This window comes from Halichoerus grypus, chromosome X (genome assembly GCF_964656455.1).
Source record: "Halichoerus grypus chromosome X, mHalGry1.hap1.1, whole genome shotgun sequence".
NCBI lineage: Eukaryota > Metazoa > Chordata > Mammalia > Carnivora > Phocidae > Halichoerus > Halichoerus grypus.
The window spans coordinates 122,030,728-122,049,573 of NC_135727.1; the positions used below are offsets into that span (position 1 = coordinate 122,030,728).

General features: G+C 44.7%; 2 protein-coding genes across 6 annotated transcripts in view; both read right to left on the minus strand.

Moving 5' to 3' along the window:
• Positions 1-2,351: 2,351 nt before the first annotated feature.
• On the minus strand, positions 2,352-9,331 carry TCEANC (transcription elongation factor A N-terminal and central domain containing). Of its 2 annotated transcripts, XM_036100009.2 has the most exons (4): positions 9,206-9,319; positions 7,142-7,262; positions 5,875-6,040; positions 2,352-3,429 (listed from the first exon to the last, which is right to left on the minus strand). In XM_036100009.2, the coding sequence occupies exon 4, from the start codon at positions 3,419-3,421 to the stop codon at positions 2,381-2,383; it is 1,041 nt and encodes a 346-aa protein (XP_035955902.2). In that variant the 5' UTR covers positions 3,422-3,429; positions 5,875-6,040; positions 7,142-7,262; positions 9,206-9,319; the 3' UTR covers positions 2,352-2,380. The 2 variants fall into 2 exon arrangements, with proteins under 2 accessions (XP_035955902.2, XP_077920378.1); XM_078064252.1 differs by lacking the exons at positions 5,875-6,040; positions 7,142-7,262 and having other exon boundaries at positions 9,206-9,331.
• A 7,119-nt stretch (positions 9,332-16,450) lies between these two features.
• Positions 16,451-18,846, minus strand: part of EGFL6 (EGF like domain multiple 6) — a 58,436-nt gene continuing 56,040 nt past the window's right edge. For all 4 annotated transcript variants that reach the window (XM_078063983.1, XM_078063982.1, XM_036100004.2 and 1 more), the window contains one exon: positions 16,451-17,912. In XM_078063983.1, the coding sequence (XP_077920109.1) occupies positions 17,802-17,912 (111 nt within the window). In that variant the 3' untranslated portion in view covers positions 16,451-17,801. The remainder of the gene's footprint in view (positions 17,913-18,846) is intronic.

Genomic DNA, 18,846 nt, shown 5'->3' on the forward strand with positions numbered 1-18,846 from the left:
ACTCGATGGCCTCTGATTACTTCAAACCCATTTGAACACACGAACATATTCTAGTTTTAGGCACCGTTTGGGGAATTGTGTCAGGAGGCAGGTAAACTGTGTGTCTGGTTAAGCCTTCAGAGCTCTGACATAGGAAGTTAGGAATGGTGGGAGAAAAGAACTGCTGAAAATGTGTATAACTCCGAAGTAAACTTATTAAAACTGTAACCATTAACATTCGACAAGTTCTCAAAAGAGAACAAAATCAGCTATAATCACACAGAAGGTGTGTTGTGCTTAAATAATTGCACAGGTTGGTTCAACACTGCAAAAGCCTTAAAGAAGGAATTTCCTCTTCAATTCATTTATTAGAGAAATGTTGGTAGATTCAAAGACTCAGGCAATGGACGACCTCTGACAGATCAAGGCCTGTTTTTACATTAGCACAATTGGAACTTCAGACCTAAAAGGGTTCAGAGTATGGGACCCCCAATATGCCATCCTGGCATGAGGATCATTCTGGGCTGAACGCAAATGAGAAAAGGCAGACACAAAATGAGCTCTCTGCCTGAAAGCAGAACGTAAATTCCCCTTATGAATTCTGTACCAGGAAGAAGGTAACAACCGCCTCAGGACGGCAGCGAGAAGAGTCTACACAAACAAACCTTACTAAATAACCATTATGTTCATTAGTCCCCCCATATATTTACCCTCCCAGTTTGCTGGCCCTAAAAGCCTAAAGCCCCTTTCATCTTGTTATTTCTCTACAAATGTATCATTATTTCCTAAGATGCTATTACACAAGCCCAAGTTCTAACCACCCATTTGAATTCTTCATCACTGAGTTTCTCCTGTATGTATCATGCCCGGCGTGTTAATGAACGGTTTTTCTCTTGTTAGTCTGTCTTTTGTCCGTCTAATTTGCAGGGTCCCAGCTAGAGAGCCTAGGAGAGCTTTTATCCTCCCCTACGTATCTAAACTCACATGCCCTTGAGAACATGAAGACCCCCTAACATCAGAAACCAAATTTCATAAACACTTTATATACTCTGGAGGACTTGCGCAGAAAAAACAAAAAAACAAACAAGTAAATACGCAACTCCTCTGACTAGGCAAAAGGACTCGAAACAAAATTCTACCTGTGGGATTAGAGGATAATTTTCATGGTTCAAGGGAGAGACAAGTGAGAAAAGAGAGGGGAAAGTAACAAAGCCCTAGTTATCCAATGTTAGAGCCTAAAGACACTATTCATCTTGTCCCACATCGCCAGGAATACCTTTCTCAGAAGTCAATGTTGAAGCGGTCTTGGATGGTGAATTTGGAGGAAGACACTGTGGGAGCAGTTCCAGCTGGGCTAGCTAAGTCACAGCACCCCTGGGGACCTGTTTCCTCAGGTGTAAAGTGTACAGTGACATTCTTTTCTTAGAGCCGTGAGACCATCAAGTGAGAGCCTGTGTGTGAGTAGTTCTCAACTCTGTCTCAAAATAACTTGAGGAATTAAAAAAGCCTGGGCTACATCCCATGCATTCAGATTCAATTGTTCTGGGGAGCCCCCCCGCCTTGCCCCGCCTGAGCATCAGTGGGTTGTCAAATCTCCCCAGATGATCCTCATATGCAGCCACTGTTAAGGACTACTGGCCTACTGAGAAAGCAGCACTAAACTGCCTTGAACAGGATCACCGGGGGATCCAGGAGCACGAGGCCTGGGACTCTGCATTTCTAACAGGCTCTAGGGCCTGCTGAGCTGCTCTCAACCACACTCTGAGTACAGCAAAGGACTAAGTGGCCACAAAGCACAAAGCAGACAGTCATCCACTCTCTCCCCAAACGGTCAACTTTTAGTGATCGTGGCGTGAACTTCAATGAATGACTTTCCTTCCTCTTAGGATTAAGAATATAGTGGGGGGGGGGGGCGCGCCTGGGTGGCTCAGTCAGTGAAGCATCTGCCTTTGGCTCGGGTCATGGTCCCAGGGTCCTGGGATCAAGCCCTGCATCAGGCTCCCTGCTCAGTGGGGAGCCTGCTTCTCCCTCTTCCTGCCTTCTGCTTGTGCTCTCTCTCGCTATCTCCCTCTCTCTCCAATAAATAAAATTTTAAAGATTTTTATTTATTTATTGAAGAGAGAGCGAAAGTGACAGAGAATACAAAGGGAAAGGAAGAAGCAGGCTCGCTGCTGAGCAGGGAGCCCCATGCGGGGCTCAATCCCAGGACTCTGGGACCACGGACCTGAGCCGAAGGCAGTCGCCTAACCAACTGAGCCACCAGGTGCCCCTAAAATAAAATCTTGGAAAAAAAAAAAAAAAGGATATAGTGCGTGTAAGATTTTAAAACCAAGCACAAAAGGGTGGCACCAAAAAGAACGGTATCACTCCAGTTCTCGGTTAAGAGAACATTTATTTACCATCACAGGCAGACCCACATGCTATGATACCACTGCTCCCCACATTCGTTACAGATCACATAGGTCATCATCTCCTCATCTGGATTTGAATTCCGCACCCAACTTGGCAGGAAAAGTGTTCCTCTGGCGATTACAGTGACCTTGCAATTGAACTTCTCACAGCGTCTGCATTTTATCTTCTTCGTCTGCGTGCCCTCAGTGGCGTGGGGAAGGCGATGCTCCTGTATGCCAGATTCCGTGTAGGAGGCTCTCAACTGCTTCAGTTCCTTGCTTGCCATCTCCATCACCGTCATTTCGGCGAATTCTCTCGGAGACGTGGTCCCAGAGAGCAAGTTCTGTTGTAAGTGAGAATTTTTGGGGTTCTTCAGATTGGCAACTTTGCTTCTAACACAGGTTTTGTACTTTTTGAGGTTCTTCGAATGAAGGGTAAAAATGTGCCCTTCAATTTCTCTTGCAAAGTTTTGCCACAAATCAGCTTTGGGCTGATCTGTGCAAGAACTCGTTAAAGCTTCATAGAGAAGCTCTGTGCATTTAGCTCTCACAGGTACCGTGGGATCCAGCGACTCAGTGGATCTCTGGTCAGTGGATTCTGGGTCACCACCCCTGAAATGCTCCTCCCTGGGCTCCATCTGACTCGTGCTATTTTCAGGCACAAGTGTTTCAATGGCTCCTGCAACATGGTGGGGTGATGAATTAGAACTGCAGCCGCCTGATATCTCATCCTGACTTGGGTCATGAGAAAGTCTGGAGTGTCTGCCCGTAGGGAATGATTCAGGGCTGTCCCTTGGTTTGAAGTGGAGATCCTTATAAAGAGCTTTCCATTCTGACAGCAAACGCTTGGCTTTCTTTTTCAAAGCCACCACAGGGCAGTTTTTGAGGACTCTGTACACCGCCCTGACCACGACGGTCTCCTGGAGATGCTCTTTAGTCACATGAAGAGTCTCCAGCTCAGTAAGGTGGTTGCCAAGATCCTCAAAATTCCTTTTAGACATCAGTTGCTCAATAAGGGAGGCTTTGGCAGCTACCTGCTTCTGGTCAGACATCTTTACAGCTGCAAAGAAAAGAGAAAAGAGGTTTCTGTTTCTTTAAGCTTGGGTTTAACAGTTGCAGCTTCCCGATAGTAGCGGAGCGCTTTCTGCCAGTTACCTACGCGGCGTTTTCTGAAAGAGTTATGTAACAGAAGTGGGCGTGACCTGTTAGAAAATGTCATCTGCAATGTGGTATGGTTCAGTTTCAAAAGGCTGAGTCTGGGTAGTCGGGGGAAAAAAAAAAAAGCACTGCAACCAGTTTCCACATTAACGGTTGCTTCAAAGAAGCTTACTGGAAGAGCTCTAGAACTTTTTCCAATCAAATTTTCCAAATCAATGCTCTTTCCGGATCCAGATCGGTCAATTGCTTTGGATGGAATTTGGTGGTCATGCTGGGCATGAAATCATGCCAGCGTCAGCATGAACAGGGTAAGTCTGAGCAAGGCTGGACTGTTTACCCCCATATTCAGCTATATAGCTGAACTACTTGCTGATTTTATCATCTTTAAGTGGTATTTTTCTGAATAACAGAATGAGAAACAGGGCAATAAGGGAATGCTGTTTAGATGTCCCAAGGAATCTGAAGAAATCGTGAGACAGTATAGGTTGCAAGGCAGCCAGAACCAGATCTGATGGGCCCCAAGAGTCAACGGGCACTGTGCTGACATCCGAGTCTTCTGAAAAGCAGGGTAAGGGTTCATACTAAGCGATCCGGACCATTTACGACTTTGGACCAGCTAGTCCCTAGGCCACTTTGGTTCCATTAACTTTTCTGTTTAACTCTGAGGTGCAAAAAGTTGCTTGATGATTATCTCATCCTGGGCAGGTAAATAATTACTTTATCTAACCAGTCTATTTTTCTCTCCACATAATGCACATAACCTTGCTACCTAATACCCCTGGATCTACATCTGCCCATCTGGTCTAAATATGGACTTATGCATCTTGATAGCAGGGACCCTGTCTTTTCAAAAACTCATGGGCTTCCGTTTCATAGCACTTTATATTAAATGCCCATTACTGGGGCACCTGGGTGGCTCAGTAGGCTGAGCGTCTGATTCTTGGTTTTGGCTCAGGTCATGATCTCGGGGTCGTGGGATCGAGCCCCGTGTCAGGCTCTGCACTCAGCAGGGAGTCTGCTGGACATTCTCTCCCTCTCCCTCTGCCCCTCCCCCTGCTCACAAACACTCTCTAAATAAATAAAGTAAAATCTTAAAAAAAATGCCCATCACTAAGCACATAGTCTAATAACACTGAAGCGAGCACAGAGACGATCAATGCAGTCTTCTTAGAAACCATCTGACAAGTTCTGTGAAATGCAATGTCTTTTTCTTTTAGTCAGTGATTCCATTTCTATAAAATTACTTTAGGGAAGCAAGAGATGTGGAAGCTGTCCATGTAAGAATTTTCTTCCAACTCTGAAGAAACTGTAAGGTCCCAAATGGTTAAAGTTGCACACAAATGTTCACAGCAGCATTACTCTTAATAGCCAAAAAGTGGAAACAACCCAAATGCCCATCAACTGGGGAAACAACATGTAGCCTATCCATACAATGGAATGGTATTTGGCAAAAAAAAAAAAAAAAAACCCGTAAACCCCGTGAAATTCTTATATATATACTACAACATGGACAAGCTTTGAAAACACTATGCTAAGTTAAAAACACAGAGGACCCCATATTGTATGATTCCATTTATATGAAATGTCCGGAATAGGCAAATCTATTTGGTGGTTGACTAGGGCTGGGGCAGAGGAATGCAGGGAACCAGTGGGGTGGAATGAAAGGGGGGTGGCTGCCAACGGGTGCAGGGTTTTTCTTGGGGAAAGTGAACAAACTTCTCTAAAGTTGACTGTGGTGATGAACTGCACAACTGTAAATATATTAAAAATCACTGAAGTGTACACTTTGAGGAGGTGAACTGTATGGTATATAAATTATATCTGAATAAAGTTGTTATTTAAAAACAGCATATAGGGACGCCTGGGTGGCTCAGTTGTTAAGCGTCTGCCTTCGGCTCAGGTCATGATCTCAGGGTCCTGGGATCGAGCCCCACATCGGGCTCCCTGCTCAGCGGGAAGCCTGCTTCTCCCTCTCCCTCGCCTGCCGCTCCCCTGCTGTGCTCTCTTGCAAATAAATAAATAAAATCTTTAAAAAAAATAAAAAATAAAATAAAAACAGCATATAGAGTCTGATCCAAATTTTATTTAAGAATCACATGTGAAGGGCGCCTGGGTGGCTCAGTTGGTTAAGCGACTGCCTTCGGCTCAGGTCATGATCCTGGAGTCCCGGGATCAAGTCCCACATCGGGCTCCCTGCTCAGCAGGGAGTCTGCTTCTCCCTCTGACCCTCCCCCCTCTCATGTGTTCGCTCTCTCTCATTCTCTCTCTCTCAAATAAATAAATAAAATCTTTAAAAAAAAAAAAGAATCACATGTGAAGAGAAACAGTCAAAAACAAATATGCAAACCTTTAGACAGTGACGTTTTCTGAATGGCAAGATTTTAGATGATTTTTTGTTCGTTCTTTTATTCCTTCTCATATTTTGTATGATGAGTATGTATTATTTTCATAACCGCAAAAGTGACTTGTCCAGTATCATTTCATGATAAACTCCACATATTTATAATGTTGGCCTATTGGAAAATGGCACGGTAAATGGATCAGTCTTCTACCTTCCCTCTGGAATCAGAGTATCATGAAGGTACTACGTGACGTGTGGCTTTGCCTTCACATTAGCATTCACAATTTCCTAAGAAGTCTACTGCTGGGTCTAAACCAGTTGCATCTCCTCTCAAACAGGAAGAGTTAAGCACCCTGGGTCACAGCTGTGAGGTCCCTATGGGTGTTTCCCTGCTGGGCCAGCTCAGGGACGACCGAGATTGCGGGTCTGGCAGCTGTGCCACCAGAGGGGGCTGGTACATGGACAACCTGGGCAGTCACTTGTGAGGCAGCAACTCAGGGTCTTAAGAGGCTTTTTTTTTTTTAAAGATTTTATTTATTTATTTGACAGAGAGAGACACAGCGAGAGAGGGAACACAAGGAGGGGGAGTGGGAGAGGGAGAAGCAGACTCCCCACCGAGCAGGGAGCCCGACACGGGGCTCGATCCCAGGACCCTGGGATCATGACCTGAGCCAAAGGCAGATGCTGAACGGACTGAGCCGCCCAGGCGCCCTTAAGAGGCTATTTTTATCATTATCAAGAATCAGTACTTCAAGATCATTGTTTTACCTTTTTTACAATTCCAGACTGAAAACAGTGAAGGAGTCTTCCTAAGGATCAGAGGCTCAGTAAACAAAGAGGCAAGGTAAAAATGCAGAAAAATTAAAAATACATGGCCTCCATTGCTGAACTTTCTCTCAAAATTGTCTGCCTCACATCCTAGCATCTGGAGGAAGTCACGCAGCCAAGTCACCGTGATAAGGTTTCAAGCTGCTTAAGATACTTGAGCCCTCCCCAACTTGTTGGGAAGTTTCCTAACAAAGAAGAAATACTCATCTTGCTTGCATTCCGCATTCATTCTAGAGGCACCGCTACCGAAGACATCAGGATTGAAGTTTGCCAGATGCTGGCAAGGTGGTTAGTAAGAGACAGGTCTAGAGTGCCCACAGGGAGGTTAGGCAATGTTTAACTCAGGTCAGAATTTCTCAACACTCGGTCAGAGTCTCAAGGAGAGTCTGAAGGGGACTTTATAGCTTTGGAGCTTCAGAACGATGAGAACAGCAGTCTGTCTTACCAGCAAAACTTTCTCTTCACTTCTGTAAATCCACAGACGTTAATGTATTCACACATAAGCACTCTGCTCTTTATTTCATATGTCCTTTCATTTACCTCTCCTCTGTATTTCTTTTTCATTTCTAATTGTGGTAAAATACACACACCATAAGACTTACCATCTCAAACATTTTTTCCCCATCTTAAACATTTTTTTTTTTTTTTTTTTAAGATTTTTTATTTATTTGCGAGAGAGAGAATGAGAGACAGAGAGCACGAGAGGGAGGAGGGTCAGAGGGAGAAGCAGACTCCCTGCTGAGCAGGGAGCCCGATGTGGGACTCGATCCCGGGACTCCAGGATCATGACCTGAGCCGAAGGCAGTCGCTTAACCAACTGAGCCACCCAGGCGCCCATCTTAAACATTTTAAAGCAGTGTTCAGTAGTGTTAAGTACATTCACGTTGTTGTGCGAAACACTTTTCCTCTTGCAAACCAAACTTTGTACCCATTAAACAACAGCTCCCTGTTCCTTTCTCCCCCACAGCCCCTGGCAACCATCATTCTACTTTCTGTCTTGATGAATTTGACTACGTGCTGCACGTAAGTGGAATCACACAGTATTTGGCCTTTTGTGTCTGCCTTATTTCACTCAGCATAATGTCCTCAAAGTTCACCGGTGTTGTAGCCTGTGTCCTGGATTATTAATATTCCATTGTATGTACAGACCACGTGTTCCTTATCCATTCATCATAAACACTTGGGTTGCTTCTACCTTTTGGCCATTGTGAAGAAACGCTGCTATGAACATGGATATACAAATATCTCTTTGGGACCCTGCTTTCAGTGCTTTTGGGTAAATATCCAGAAGTGGGATTGCTGGGTCATAAGGTAATTCTATCTGCAATTTTCTGAGGAACCGCCATACTGTTTTCCATCCTCCTCCATATGTCTAACAGCATTTAAATCCTGTCAAACCTTCTGTTCCCCCTGTGGGACAATGATGTGGATATAAAGCATTTATTGCCCTAGGAGGGTATACTGTGAAAGCAACTGAGATATAAAATTTTGAGTATTGCCATAAGAAGACAAGGAAAGTTGTGTATCCAGTTTATAGCTCTACAGAGTTCATTCAATAAATAATTTATTACACATCTAAGTACACATTAGATGCTGAGCCTAAAGAGATCCTCTCTGCCTTGAGGGAGCTGACAGTCCACTGGAAGGAATACGGACAAGAAAGTGGCCACTTATAACACAGGGTGTCTCCAAAGGATAGACACGGCTGCTAGAGGACACTCACAGGAGGAATGCTGGAGCCCAATCTGGGCTTCCTACCATCTGGCAGGTTCTAGCTGCCTCTTCACTGCGTTCCTTCTGATTCATGGCACTTTGTCAGAGGGATCATCCTCTACTACAGAGCTCACCAAGATATCCCCTCAACTTCCCACTTAAAGCCCTTCGGAGGTGCCCCTGTGCTCTCAGGGTGGAGCCCCAAGGCCCTTGGCCAGGTGATAAAAGGCCCCCTTCCAGCCTCTTCCGTGACCCTCCTCCATGACCTGGCGGACACCGACAGGCTCTGCCCATTCCACAGCTCCGTGCCTTCGTGTCAGTAGCTCCCTGGGCCCAGCCGAATTCTCACCGTGGGTGGCTGTCCGTCCTGACTATAAACCTGAATCGGCTGGCGTGATTAAACAGCAAAAACAAAAACAACGCCAGGGCCTCGTCCCAGGCAGAAGCGATCAGAGTCCCTGAGGGTAGGCCTGGGTATCCTCCCAGCTGTCCCAGTGACTCTGATTTAAACCAGAGCTGCCACCACTGCCCTGTACACACGGGCACGAGGCCCTGCCGCGGCAGGACCGTCTCAGTGACGCTGCCACCCCCCGAAGACAGCTCCGGACCTGCTCCTAGACCAAATACATAGAACCTCTCTGCTTTCGGACTCAGCCGGATGAGCCCCACTGGGAAATATTAAAAACACCTGCCGTGCACCGCCCACCTGAGAACCTTCTCTACAATGACAACTGGTGGTTGCAGTGTGTTAAGTGTCACGATGCACCCAATGCCCTGGACTCATTCCCTTCCTTACCTCTTAACAGCAGAAGACAATGTACATTTACTGAAGTCCATGTGCCATACACATTCATGTCATCTCCATCCTCACAATGAGCCCGAGTCAGGTATATGGCTTATCTCCAACTTACGGATAAGGAAATCTGTTAAAAACAAAACAAAACAAAACAAAAAACCATCAAATAGTTGCAGTGGTTTTTTTTCATGGTGTGTATCACATTAAAAATTGTTTTACTGTCTGCCTTCCCCACAAGACTGTAAAAGAATGATGTCTGTTTCATGCACTGAGACATGCCTGGCAAACACCTGGCCAGTGCTTACTGTTACTCAACAAGGGTTTTTTTGTTAAATGAGAAAAGAGCATCCAGAGTGCTCCCTCTCCTCTCTGCTCGTGCGCTTCATTCTTTTCAGTACAGACCAGCTTGCTTGTACCCACGGCACCGAAGCCCAGTGCCCCTCAGCTTCTTCAAAAAGTCATTTAAAATTAAAAAATAATAATAATAAAGGCAGGAGCATGGTGCCCACTGTGGGCTAATCAAGTAGACTCCAGGAATCAAACGTTTGGGGATAAGGAGGGTCAAGAAGGTATAGTTCACAGAAGTGAGGGGTGTTGAGCATGTTCGGTAAGTTCCTTGCCCGTTCTGGGCCTCGATTTCCTCATCTACAAAATCGGGGAAATTCTACATCCTAGGATTAACATGGGAAATAAATGAGATAGTCCTTGTAAACTCCTAAGAACCAGGCCTGTCACACAGTAAGCCTGACTGACAATTACACAGGACTATAATGAAAAGATTTACATGACATGTATCTATCATACCAGGCGCTGTTCTAGAGCAAGGGGTCGGCAAACTTTTCCTGTAAAAGGGCGGATAGTAAATATTTTCAGCTGTGCAGGCCATCCCATCTCTGTAGGGACTACTCAACTCCGCTGCTCTTGTGGCAGACACAGCAGCCAGAGACAATACATAAAAGAATGAGTACGGCTTTGCTCCAATCAATCTTTTTTCAAAGACAGGCAGGCTGGATCTGGCTGCAGGCCGTAGTTTGCTGACCCCTTTCTAAAGCAGTGCTATGCAACAGAAATATAATGCAAGCCACAGATACAATTTAAAATTTTCTAGTAACCACGTTAAAAAATGAACAGGTGAAATTAAAGACATTTTACCTAACCAGTGTATCCAAAATACTGCCATTTCAACATGGAATCGATAAAAACAAGTAAGTGGTATTTTACATTCTCTTTTTCATTCTAATTCTCCAGAATTCACTGTTTGATATATCTCAGTTAGGACTAGGAACATTTCAAGTGCTCATTAGCCTGTGTAACTAGTGGCTCCCTATTGGACAACACAGTTCTAGAGCATATGCTAAAATGGGTAATGCTTACACACACCTATACCCCCAGCTTCTGAATACATATCAGAAAGAGTTTATACCGGGCCGGCAAGAGCGGGTCCTATATATCTGTTGACTGAATGCATATAAAAGCTCGTAAATATTAACTAATATGGGCAGGTTGCACACATCTGCCCACATCTGGCTTAAACCCCGGGGAGAAAGGAGATCAAAGAGAAATTCTGTTTCTGGTCATAAGCCACATACGCTTCTCCAGCTACACAGGGAGGCCCTTCCTCTATGGAGAGAACTGATGCCACATGTCGGGGGGCCGCAGGTTCTCAACAGCCCCTCAACCCTGCGCTAGGGCCCTTTCATGTTAGGACGGTCCCCAGCACAGGTGCAGCGAGTGGAAGGGACCAGCCCAAGGGCCCGCTCTGGCCCGGGTTCGGGTTCCGCAGGGTGGGGCAGGGCGACAAGCGAAGCCTGCTGCAAGCCGTCCCCGTGTGCCAGCCTGGCACCCAGCCCAGAAGCGGCGGCGGGCCCGAGAGATCTGCCCACCCCGGCGACTTCGGGTGGAGAAGAGGAGCGAGGGCACGATCGGGCCTACCCGACCCAGGACGCACCGAGGGCACCCCCCGGGGCAGTGCTGGGCTTTTCAGAGCACCGGTGCGCAGAGATACCGGAGAACCCAACGCAGGGCGTCGCTCACCGAGATGCGCAGGAGCCCCGGAAACTCGGGAGACCTCCGCGTCGAGAGAGAGTTTCCGGTACGCGGGGCGGGACCACCAAGGCTCAACCAATCCAAGCCCGCAGACCAGAGAACGCTTTCCCGGGCCCCAGCGCATGCGTGCTAGGTAAATGGTGTCTGCGCAGAGCGACTAGCAGCGGCGAATCCGCCTCCGCCGCTGGCTGCGGGACGACCCCTGGTCTGGCTGACGGTCTGGCGGTCGGGCCTGAATTGAAAGAAACTACCCGCAGTAATGCTTTTCAGCTGCAAAGGTTGTTAACTATTCTACGGCGTACGCTTTCGGCTCTCATTCAAGACGTTGCTCAGCGAAATGTTGACAAAACTTTGGCCAAAAATGCGATATACTGAACGCAGTAATTAATTCGAGAAGTTATTTATTGCACCCCTAGCACACATCAGTTGATGTGTAAGTAGTAAACATTCATTAAATGGCCATGTGCATCCTGCACTTCTCACCTGTAGACATTGTTTCCCTGCAAGGGTCCAATAAAATCAAAGTGATGGTAAAACTAGAGACTTCATTTTCAAAAGGCTATTGCTTTAAGATTGTTTCTATCACAAGAACAAAGTGCAACACCTATAAATCTAATTTATTGAATAGGCTCTTGGGGGCGCCTGGGTGGCCTCAGTCAGTTAAGCGTGTGCTTCGGGCTGGAGTCCTGATTTCTGGGTCCTGGGATCAAGCCCCTGGTCAGGCTTCCTGCTCAGCAGGGAGTCTGTTTCTCTCTCTCTCCCTCTGCCCCTCCCCACTGCTCATTCTCTCTCTCAAACAAAATCTTTGAAAAAAAAAAAGTAAATCTCTTGAATTGGTAGGCTGGCTGGAGCAATTACATGTACCCGATGCCAGCTTTTATGTAATGGGGTCCAGGTGGTGGACTTTGGTGGGTTTGGGCCACTCAGCTTTCAGCCCACCTTCTGAACAGCCAATTGGGTGCCGCCATCTGCCCTAGCCAGGGGCCAGCCACAGGAACAAGCTGGGCCCATTGCACACCCCTCCCTGGAATGTGAATTTTGAGCAGAGTAATGTGGAGACTAGTATGGTGAGAGATCATTCCAGTAACATTGGCGTGCTGATCAGCAATGGCTTCTTTCCACAGCTCTGCTTCCAGCCCTGGAGCCCATTTCCAAGGCTGGATTGCTGGTCTTCCCATGCACCTGCACACTCCTGTTTCCTTACCATAACATCCCTTTGCCGTAAGTTAGCTGCGGTCTGGTTCTGTTGCTTGCTACCAGCAAACACTAACTGACACAGCCCCCATCTTAATGTAGCTGTGTGATTTGAGGGCCATCCAAAGAGAATCCCTGATCGTTGATGGTGCTGAAACTGCCTTCTTACTCGTTCCTTCATATTAAAGCACTGGAAGCTGCTATTCTAAAAGAACAAATATCAGCAAGGTTACACTTGCCGCTCTTTATTCCCTACACCTGAGTTATCTTAGAAGGGTCGTCTCTCTTCACCTGTCAGAGACCAACAGAATGGGACAGAGGACAAGTAAATGTTGACCCGGGTAAATGGGAAAGAATGAAAGGTCCGCAAGATTGGATTCTTTGAGATCTCAGGAGTCACTGAATTGGAAGATTCTAGGTATCCAGAAAGAGGCATGAGTTCACAGGACATGGGGGAGGGGAGAAATGGAGCAAAGCGGGAGCAGGAGATGCTTCAGACAGCCCTCTCTGCTGTTTGCCAGGTGGCAGCCACACACGGGCACGTAGGCCATCACAAGAGGGCACTGCCAGAGCTCTGAGAAGGGTCCAAAAACTGAATGCGAGCACCCAGTGCCTCACCTTCAGGAGGAGAGCTGTGTGACTGCAGCTTGGACCCATGAGGAAAAAGATTTGTAAAGGGACAGTGACAGCGATAAGAAACGGGGCTGTAGAAATTTTATGGGTGTCCAGGAAGACAAACAGATGTGCAGAAGGAGAGGGTTCAGGCTTTCTGAGCATCAGGCACATTTCCTCAGGCCTCAGCCCCCTCAAAATTCCAATGCCGTTGACCTCCCGCAACCCGCTTGATGTCCGGAGTCCATCGGTATCCTGGAGGGCAAGCCAGGGGACATCCCCAGTGTCAGAGTCATTGGGGGCTGGATTATACATGAGTCTGTGGAACTTCAGTTACAGCCTGCCCGGTATCGAGAGCTGAATTCACTAGAGGGGTCCCAAGTCAACTGGCACAGTCAGATAGATGAGGCTCAGCTCGGGGGGGGGGGGGGAGGGGGCTGGCTAATACTTTCACTTTCTAAAGTAAATTTTCATTGAAGTATAACCCATATGTAGAAATGCTGGTGCACAAATCCTAAGTGTACTGCTCAACGATTTTCACAAAGTGAACATGTCCATCCAAAAAGCATCAAGAAACAGCATGACCAGGCCCCCAGACGTCCCCCCTCGTGCTTCCTCCTAGCACCCCCCCCCCCCAGACGGTAAACACAACCTCAATTTCTCCAGCATAGATTAATCCTGCCTCATCTTGAAACTTATGTAGCCGGAGCCACACAGTATGTCCTTTCTGGTTTCTTTTGATCAATGCCATATTTTAAAATTCATCTGTCTTGCTGTGGGCAGCATTAGTTTCTTCATGCTCACTGATAGTATTTCATTGGATGACTATACCACAGTTTATTTTTCCATCCTACTCACAAGGGACATTATGGATATCTGAGTGGTCCCACTGTGACCATTACAAATAGTGCTTCTGTGCAGTTCTATTGAGTGTATACCTAGGAGTGGAATTCTGGGTTGGTAATACTGTTTGGGGCCATAAATGACACATGACCTTAAGTTGTTGATACAAAGTCTCTTGCATGATTTTTCTACCTGAAGTCTCTTGAAGTCTGTAAGGGAGGGACAGGAGAGACTTCCCTGGCCACAAGGAGGCTTTTCCCAACCCCTAGAGCAGAGAACTCCAGTGTCATTCAGTACCCCTCCCTGCTTATGACAAAGGCCCAGATGTGTTTTCAAAATCAACTTGGTGCTTTAGTCAGCCACTGACATTCAGCCCCAGAGAGGAGGCAAAAATGGGGGGCAAAAATTGTGCCATTGTTATTTCAATGTGTTAATATAAACCCATGAGGCCGGAGGATGTGGGACGTCCTGTGAATGTTACCTAGTCTATGCCAGCAAATAGGCAAGCACCATTCAGTGGTAATTTGGGCAGCATTCGGGGTCTGTGCAAGGTTGAAGATCATGGTTTTGTTGAAGAACCAATCTGCACAATGTGTCATTTTTTGTAACACTGCTCAGCAGTCTGGTGATGGGATAGAGAAAAGAAAGCAGTGGGGTGATCACGATTGGGGTTCTGTACGGTGGCCGTGGTGGAAGAACACAAGAGCGTGGGCCTTGGGGGGCAACGGCAAGAGTGTCTTTCAAGGGATGGTGGGCCTTAGAATCTAGGTTATGTTTTATTAGAGTCAAGATAGGAAGCCAAGAGATGGGAAGAAAATGAAAATGTCAAGGGAACAGAGCTTTCAAAAAGTCCAAAGGAGAAATGTGAGATTAAGAGAAAGCCAGATAAACTAGACAGTTTGATGTTGGAGTTCAAGTTCGGAGGTGATGATCAAGTCCAAGGTAGTGGCCATGGTGCAGTGACCAGGGAGATGATGGTAACTGGAATAGAGGTCAAAGAACTGTGGGGCTAGGACATCAGATGGGTCATTTGCATAGATGTCACATTGGTCGATGACAATGGCAACGAAGGGCCGAGAGGACTGTAGAGCTGTTTAACTGTACCCTCAAGTGGCTTTTACATGGAAATAGAGAAATAGGAGATTGTGAACAAGAGTGGAGCAACCAGGCTGCCACCTTCAACCGGACCCTGCATGTGTGCAGCATGGAAGGATGAGCAGCTTTCATTTGCTAAGGCTGCAAGGGGAGAGGTCGCCCAGGAGAGAGCTCAGCTAAGGAAGAGGTCGTTGGCAGAATTAAGATGGAGGGGAGTTTGTTTACCAGACAATGCAGTGTATGTGATGGGGGAGAGGGCAGAAAAGAGTAGAAGTTAGTATCCAGAGGAAGGAGCCCGTGTGGGGAGGAGAGTAGGAGAGGGTGGATGACAAGGGGGTTTCATGTTGAGTGGTGGCCAGGGACAAGAGATATGCATCCTGGATAAATTATCTGACCTTAGGTTCCCCAAAGGAACCCAACTATGACTCAGTGCTAGTGCAGACTAGAGTTCCATGACACGATAGCCTGTTGACTGGAATTCAAAACAATATGTTGGTATTTAAGGGTCCAAAAAGTTAGTCCCCGAAGACTATGGTCATGTGGTGGAAATGGCAGGGGCAGCCCCCAGGGGTCAGGGAAGAGTAGTCATCACCTGAGTCTGGATTGTGCTTTGTTTGAAATCCTAGATAGGCCAAGAGAGGGTTCATTTTTCTCTCACTTAATAAAATGTTGAACAGTGACCGGTTTGGGACAGGGACAGCAATGCCACAATGTCATCAAGGACCCAGGCTTCTTCCAGCTATGCACTCCTCCATAAGGTATGGTCTTTGACTTCATGATCACAAGGTAGTTCAAAGAGCTCCTGCCTGCACAACCAACCACATTGCAGGAAGGAAGGAGGAGGAAAAGCAATGGCAAGAGAGGCTGCCAACTGACAACCCTCTTTAATGAGCCTTCCTGAAAGCCCCACCAATGACTTCAGTAGGCTCTCCATCTGAAAGAGAGGTTGGGAAATGCTCTCCTACTCCTTCTAATTCAGCACATTCCACTCCTCACCCACCAAAAAAAAAAAAAAAGAAAAGAAAGAAAGAAAGAAAAGAAAAGAAAACACATACACATTTATATGGTTATACTAGTAAGGAAAAAATTCAAGAATGGATATTGGGTAGGCAACTAGAAATCTCTGCTACAGATATTAGAGAAAATGAAATACTACTATTCAATTCAACTTGACTCAGCCTTGTGCAATGATTTTCTACCCATATATAACATGATTCCCAGGCTTCCCTATTTCATTTCTGGTTCAACATCTCTTCCTCTAACCTGGATCACTGGGGCACTGGCCTTCATTGCAAGTTTTCCCTTCTATCTTCCTTTATTCTAAGCCATAACTGTGCTCTCGAATTTCCTTGGTCACTGAAGAAATAGAGGGTTTTTCTTCACGTTCTATCACAGTATTAGAAACCACCTGTATCAGTTAGCTCTTGCTGTGTAACAAACCACTTCAAATCTTAGTGTCTTAAAACGACCATTTTATTATCTCTCACAATTCTGCAGGCTGATTTGACTTAGCTAGGCACCTCTTCATCTGGTCTCCCTAGAAACACTATTTTTTGGGTTTCTATAACTAGCAGTTATCCTAACAGATACAATTACAGCTGTTGAAGACAAGACTTTGTATGCCAAAATTACTTCACACTAAAGGAAAACAATGTTTTTCCCCTACAATCTTAAAAGGTTGTATGTGTTGGTTGTATTAAAGAGAACATTGTTGAAAAAAAGGTTACTAAATTAAAAAAAAAAGGATCACTAAGAGTTTCAGTTAAAAAAAAAAACTTTAAGAGTGAGGCTACAAATATTAAAGATTAGTAAGTGGACTACCTTCTCTCTTTCCTTCCTCCTACAGCTGAAGGCCTTCATTGCTTTAGGGGATAACAGGCAAATATCTGGAGAACCTTCTGTTTATGACCCAGAATCTTAAAACATTATATACATTCATCCTCAGGGAATATACTCAAGATTCATTACCACACAAAGCTGTTGTTGAATTTGGAAGAAAAGAGAAACAGAGAAAAGAAGGCATTGGTCTTTCTTCTGAATCCTGACACTTACGTGATTTAGTTTTAGGTATTTCTCTTAGGCCTTAAATTCAACAACTTAAGCTAATTTGTATCACACTTATGAGGCCTAATAAAGCAGTTGGGTGTGCTCCCATAAAAGGAATTTCATGAATTTTTAAGAATATAGAGTATTTCCAAGGAAAAAGAAGAAAACCTACATTTTCCAGTAAAACAAATAATTATACACATAATGAAACAGAGCATTAACAACACATTTTCTTTCTTAGAAAAACTTAAACCATGACACAAGGTGATTATTTGAATATTATTACAAAGAATTTAAATATACAAGCTTGGCTATAAAAGATCAGGCTAAGCCACTTAGATAAAAATCTACCTGTGATGTCAGTTTCCAAGAAGTGCCAGAAAAGTCAAACAGAGAAACAATTCCCTGTGGGGTTTTTGTTCTTGTTATTTGTTTTTTTATAATTCTAAAAATGTTATATAAAGGTTCATCAACTCACAGAGACAAATCAGATACACTGGAGGCGGGGGGGGGGGTGGAAAGCTGAGCTTTTTCCACATTTCCACATTTTATAAATTCAGAAATGAATGAGTGGTACTATATTGAAAGCAAATATTGGCACATCTTATACAAGAAAGGCACCTTACAATAATGTTTCTGTTGGTATGTTACGATTTTTCAGTTTGTATTTCTAAAGTGGGGCGATCTATGATGTAATATCAGAAAATAGGGAACTGACATAAGAAGCCAAATATAAAGACACAAAAGACCATAGTAACATTCAGCCATTCGCAGATAAAAGGCCATCTGGACACAAGCCCGAGAGCAGCAAGACACCGTCCACTGCAATTTCTCCACTTTTGCCCTTGCCGCGTTCTGCTTCAAAAATGATCTAATAATGGAGAAGATAAAAAAATATTACTTCAAACCATTCAAGTCAATGACAGAAACAAACTATTTAATAGCGATTAAAGACGACTGAACTCGGGGCGCCTGGCCAACTCAGTCAGTGAAGCATGAGACTCTTGATCTTGGGTCATGAGTTCAAGCCCCACTCTGTGCATAAAGATTACTTAAAAAAAAAAAAAAAAAAAAAAGGACCGAACTCATCAGCCCCTACTGCAAACGAACAGGCACTGACATTGCATATATAGTAATGTATTTTCCAGATGCCAGTATCTTGCACTGAGTGGATTATATTCAGAAAAAACAGGGTCACTGCAATTCCTAAAAGTATCTGCACAGCCCTGAAAAGCTGAGAAAGGTATGGCTGAAGAGGAAATTTTGGAATTCCCATTTAAAGAAAAGAAAAGAAAAGATAAATGAATGATGTGGTTTTCTTTTCAAAAACCAGGCTAGAAGAAATTTAACACTCCTGGTGAACATCTAACATAAAACTATATAGTTGAAAGGGAATTATTTTGATATATTCAGATTCTGTTAGTTTGTACTAATATAGTTATTTTTCTTAAAATATTGGCTTTAATATTGGAAATTATTGGGAATGTCATTGTTTTTATGTGTTGAAAACTGTTACCTAATAGGCTATGATCATTTTTATCCATGATAAAATAGATCAAATAAAATATCTATTATCTATTAATAATCAAAAGAGCAGCAAACTTCTTTATATTTTAGAAATATCTAATGTATAGAGAACAGAGAGAAGATGAATACTAAAAAATGTATCTTGAAATTGGACACAAAATGACAGGAGTGACTCATTTAACAAAATTAAAGATATACAGTTACTATTTTATATTCATTCATCCAAAAATATTTACAAGAAATATTATTAAAATAGCTGAATGTTTTTCTTTTTCCCA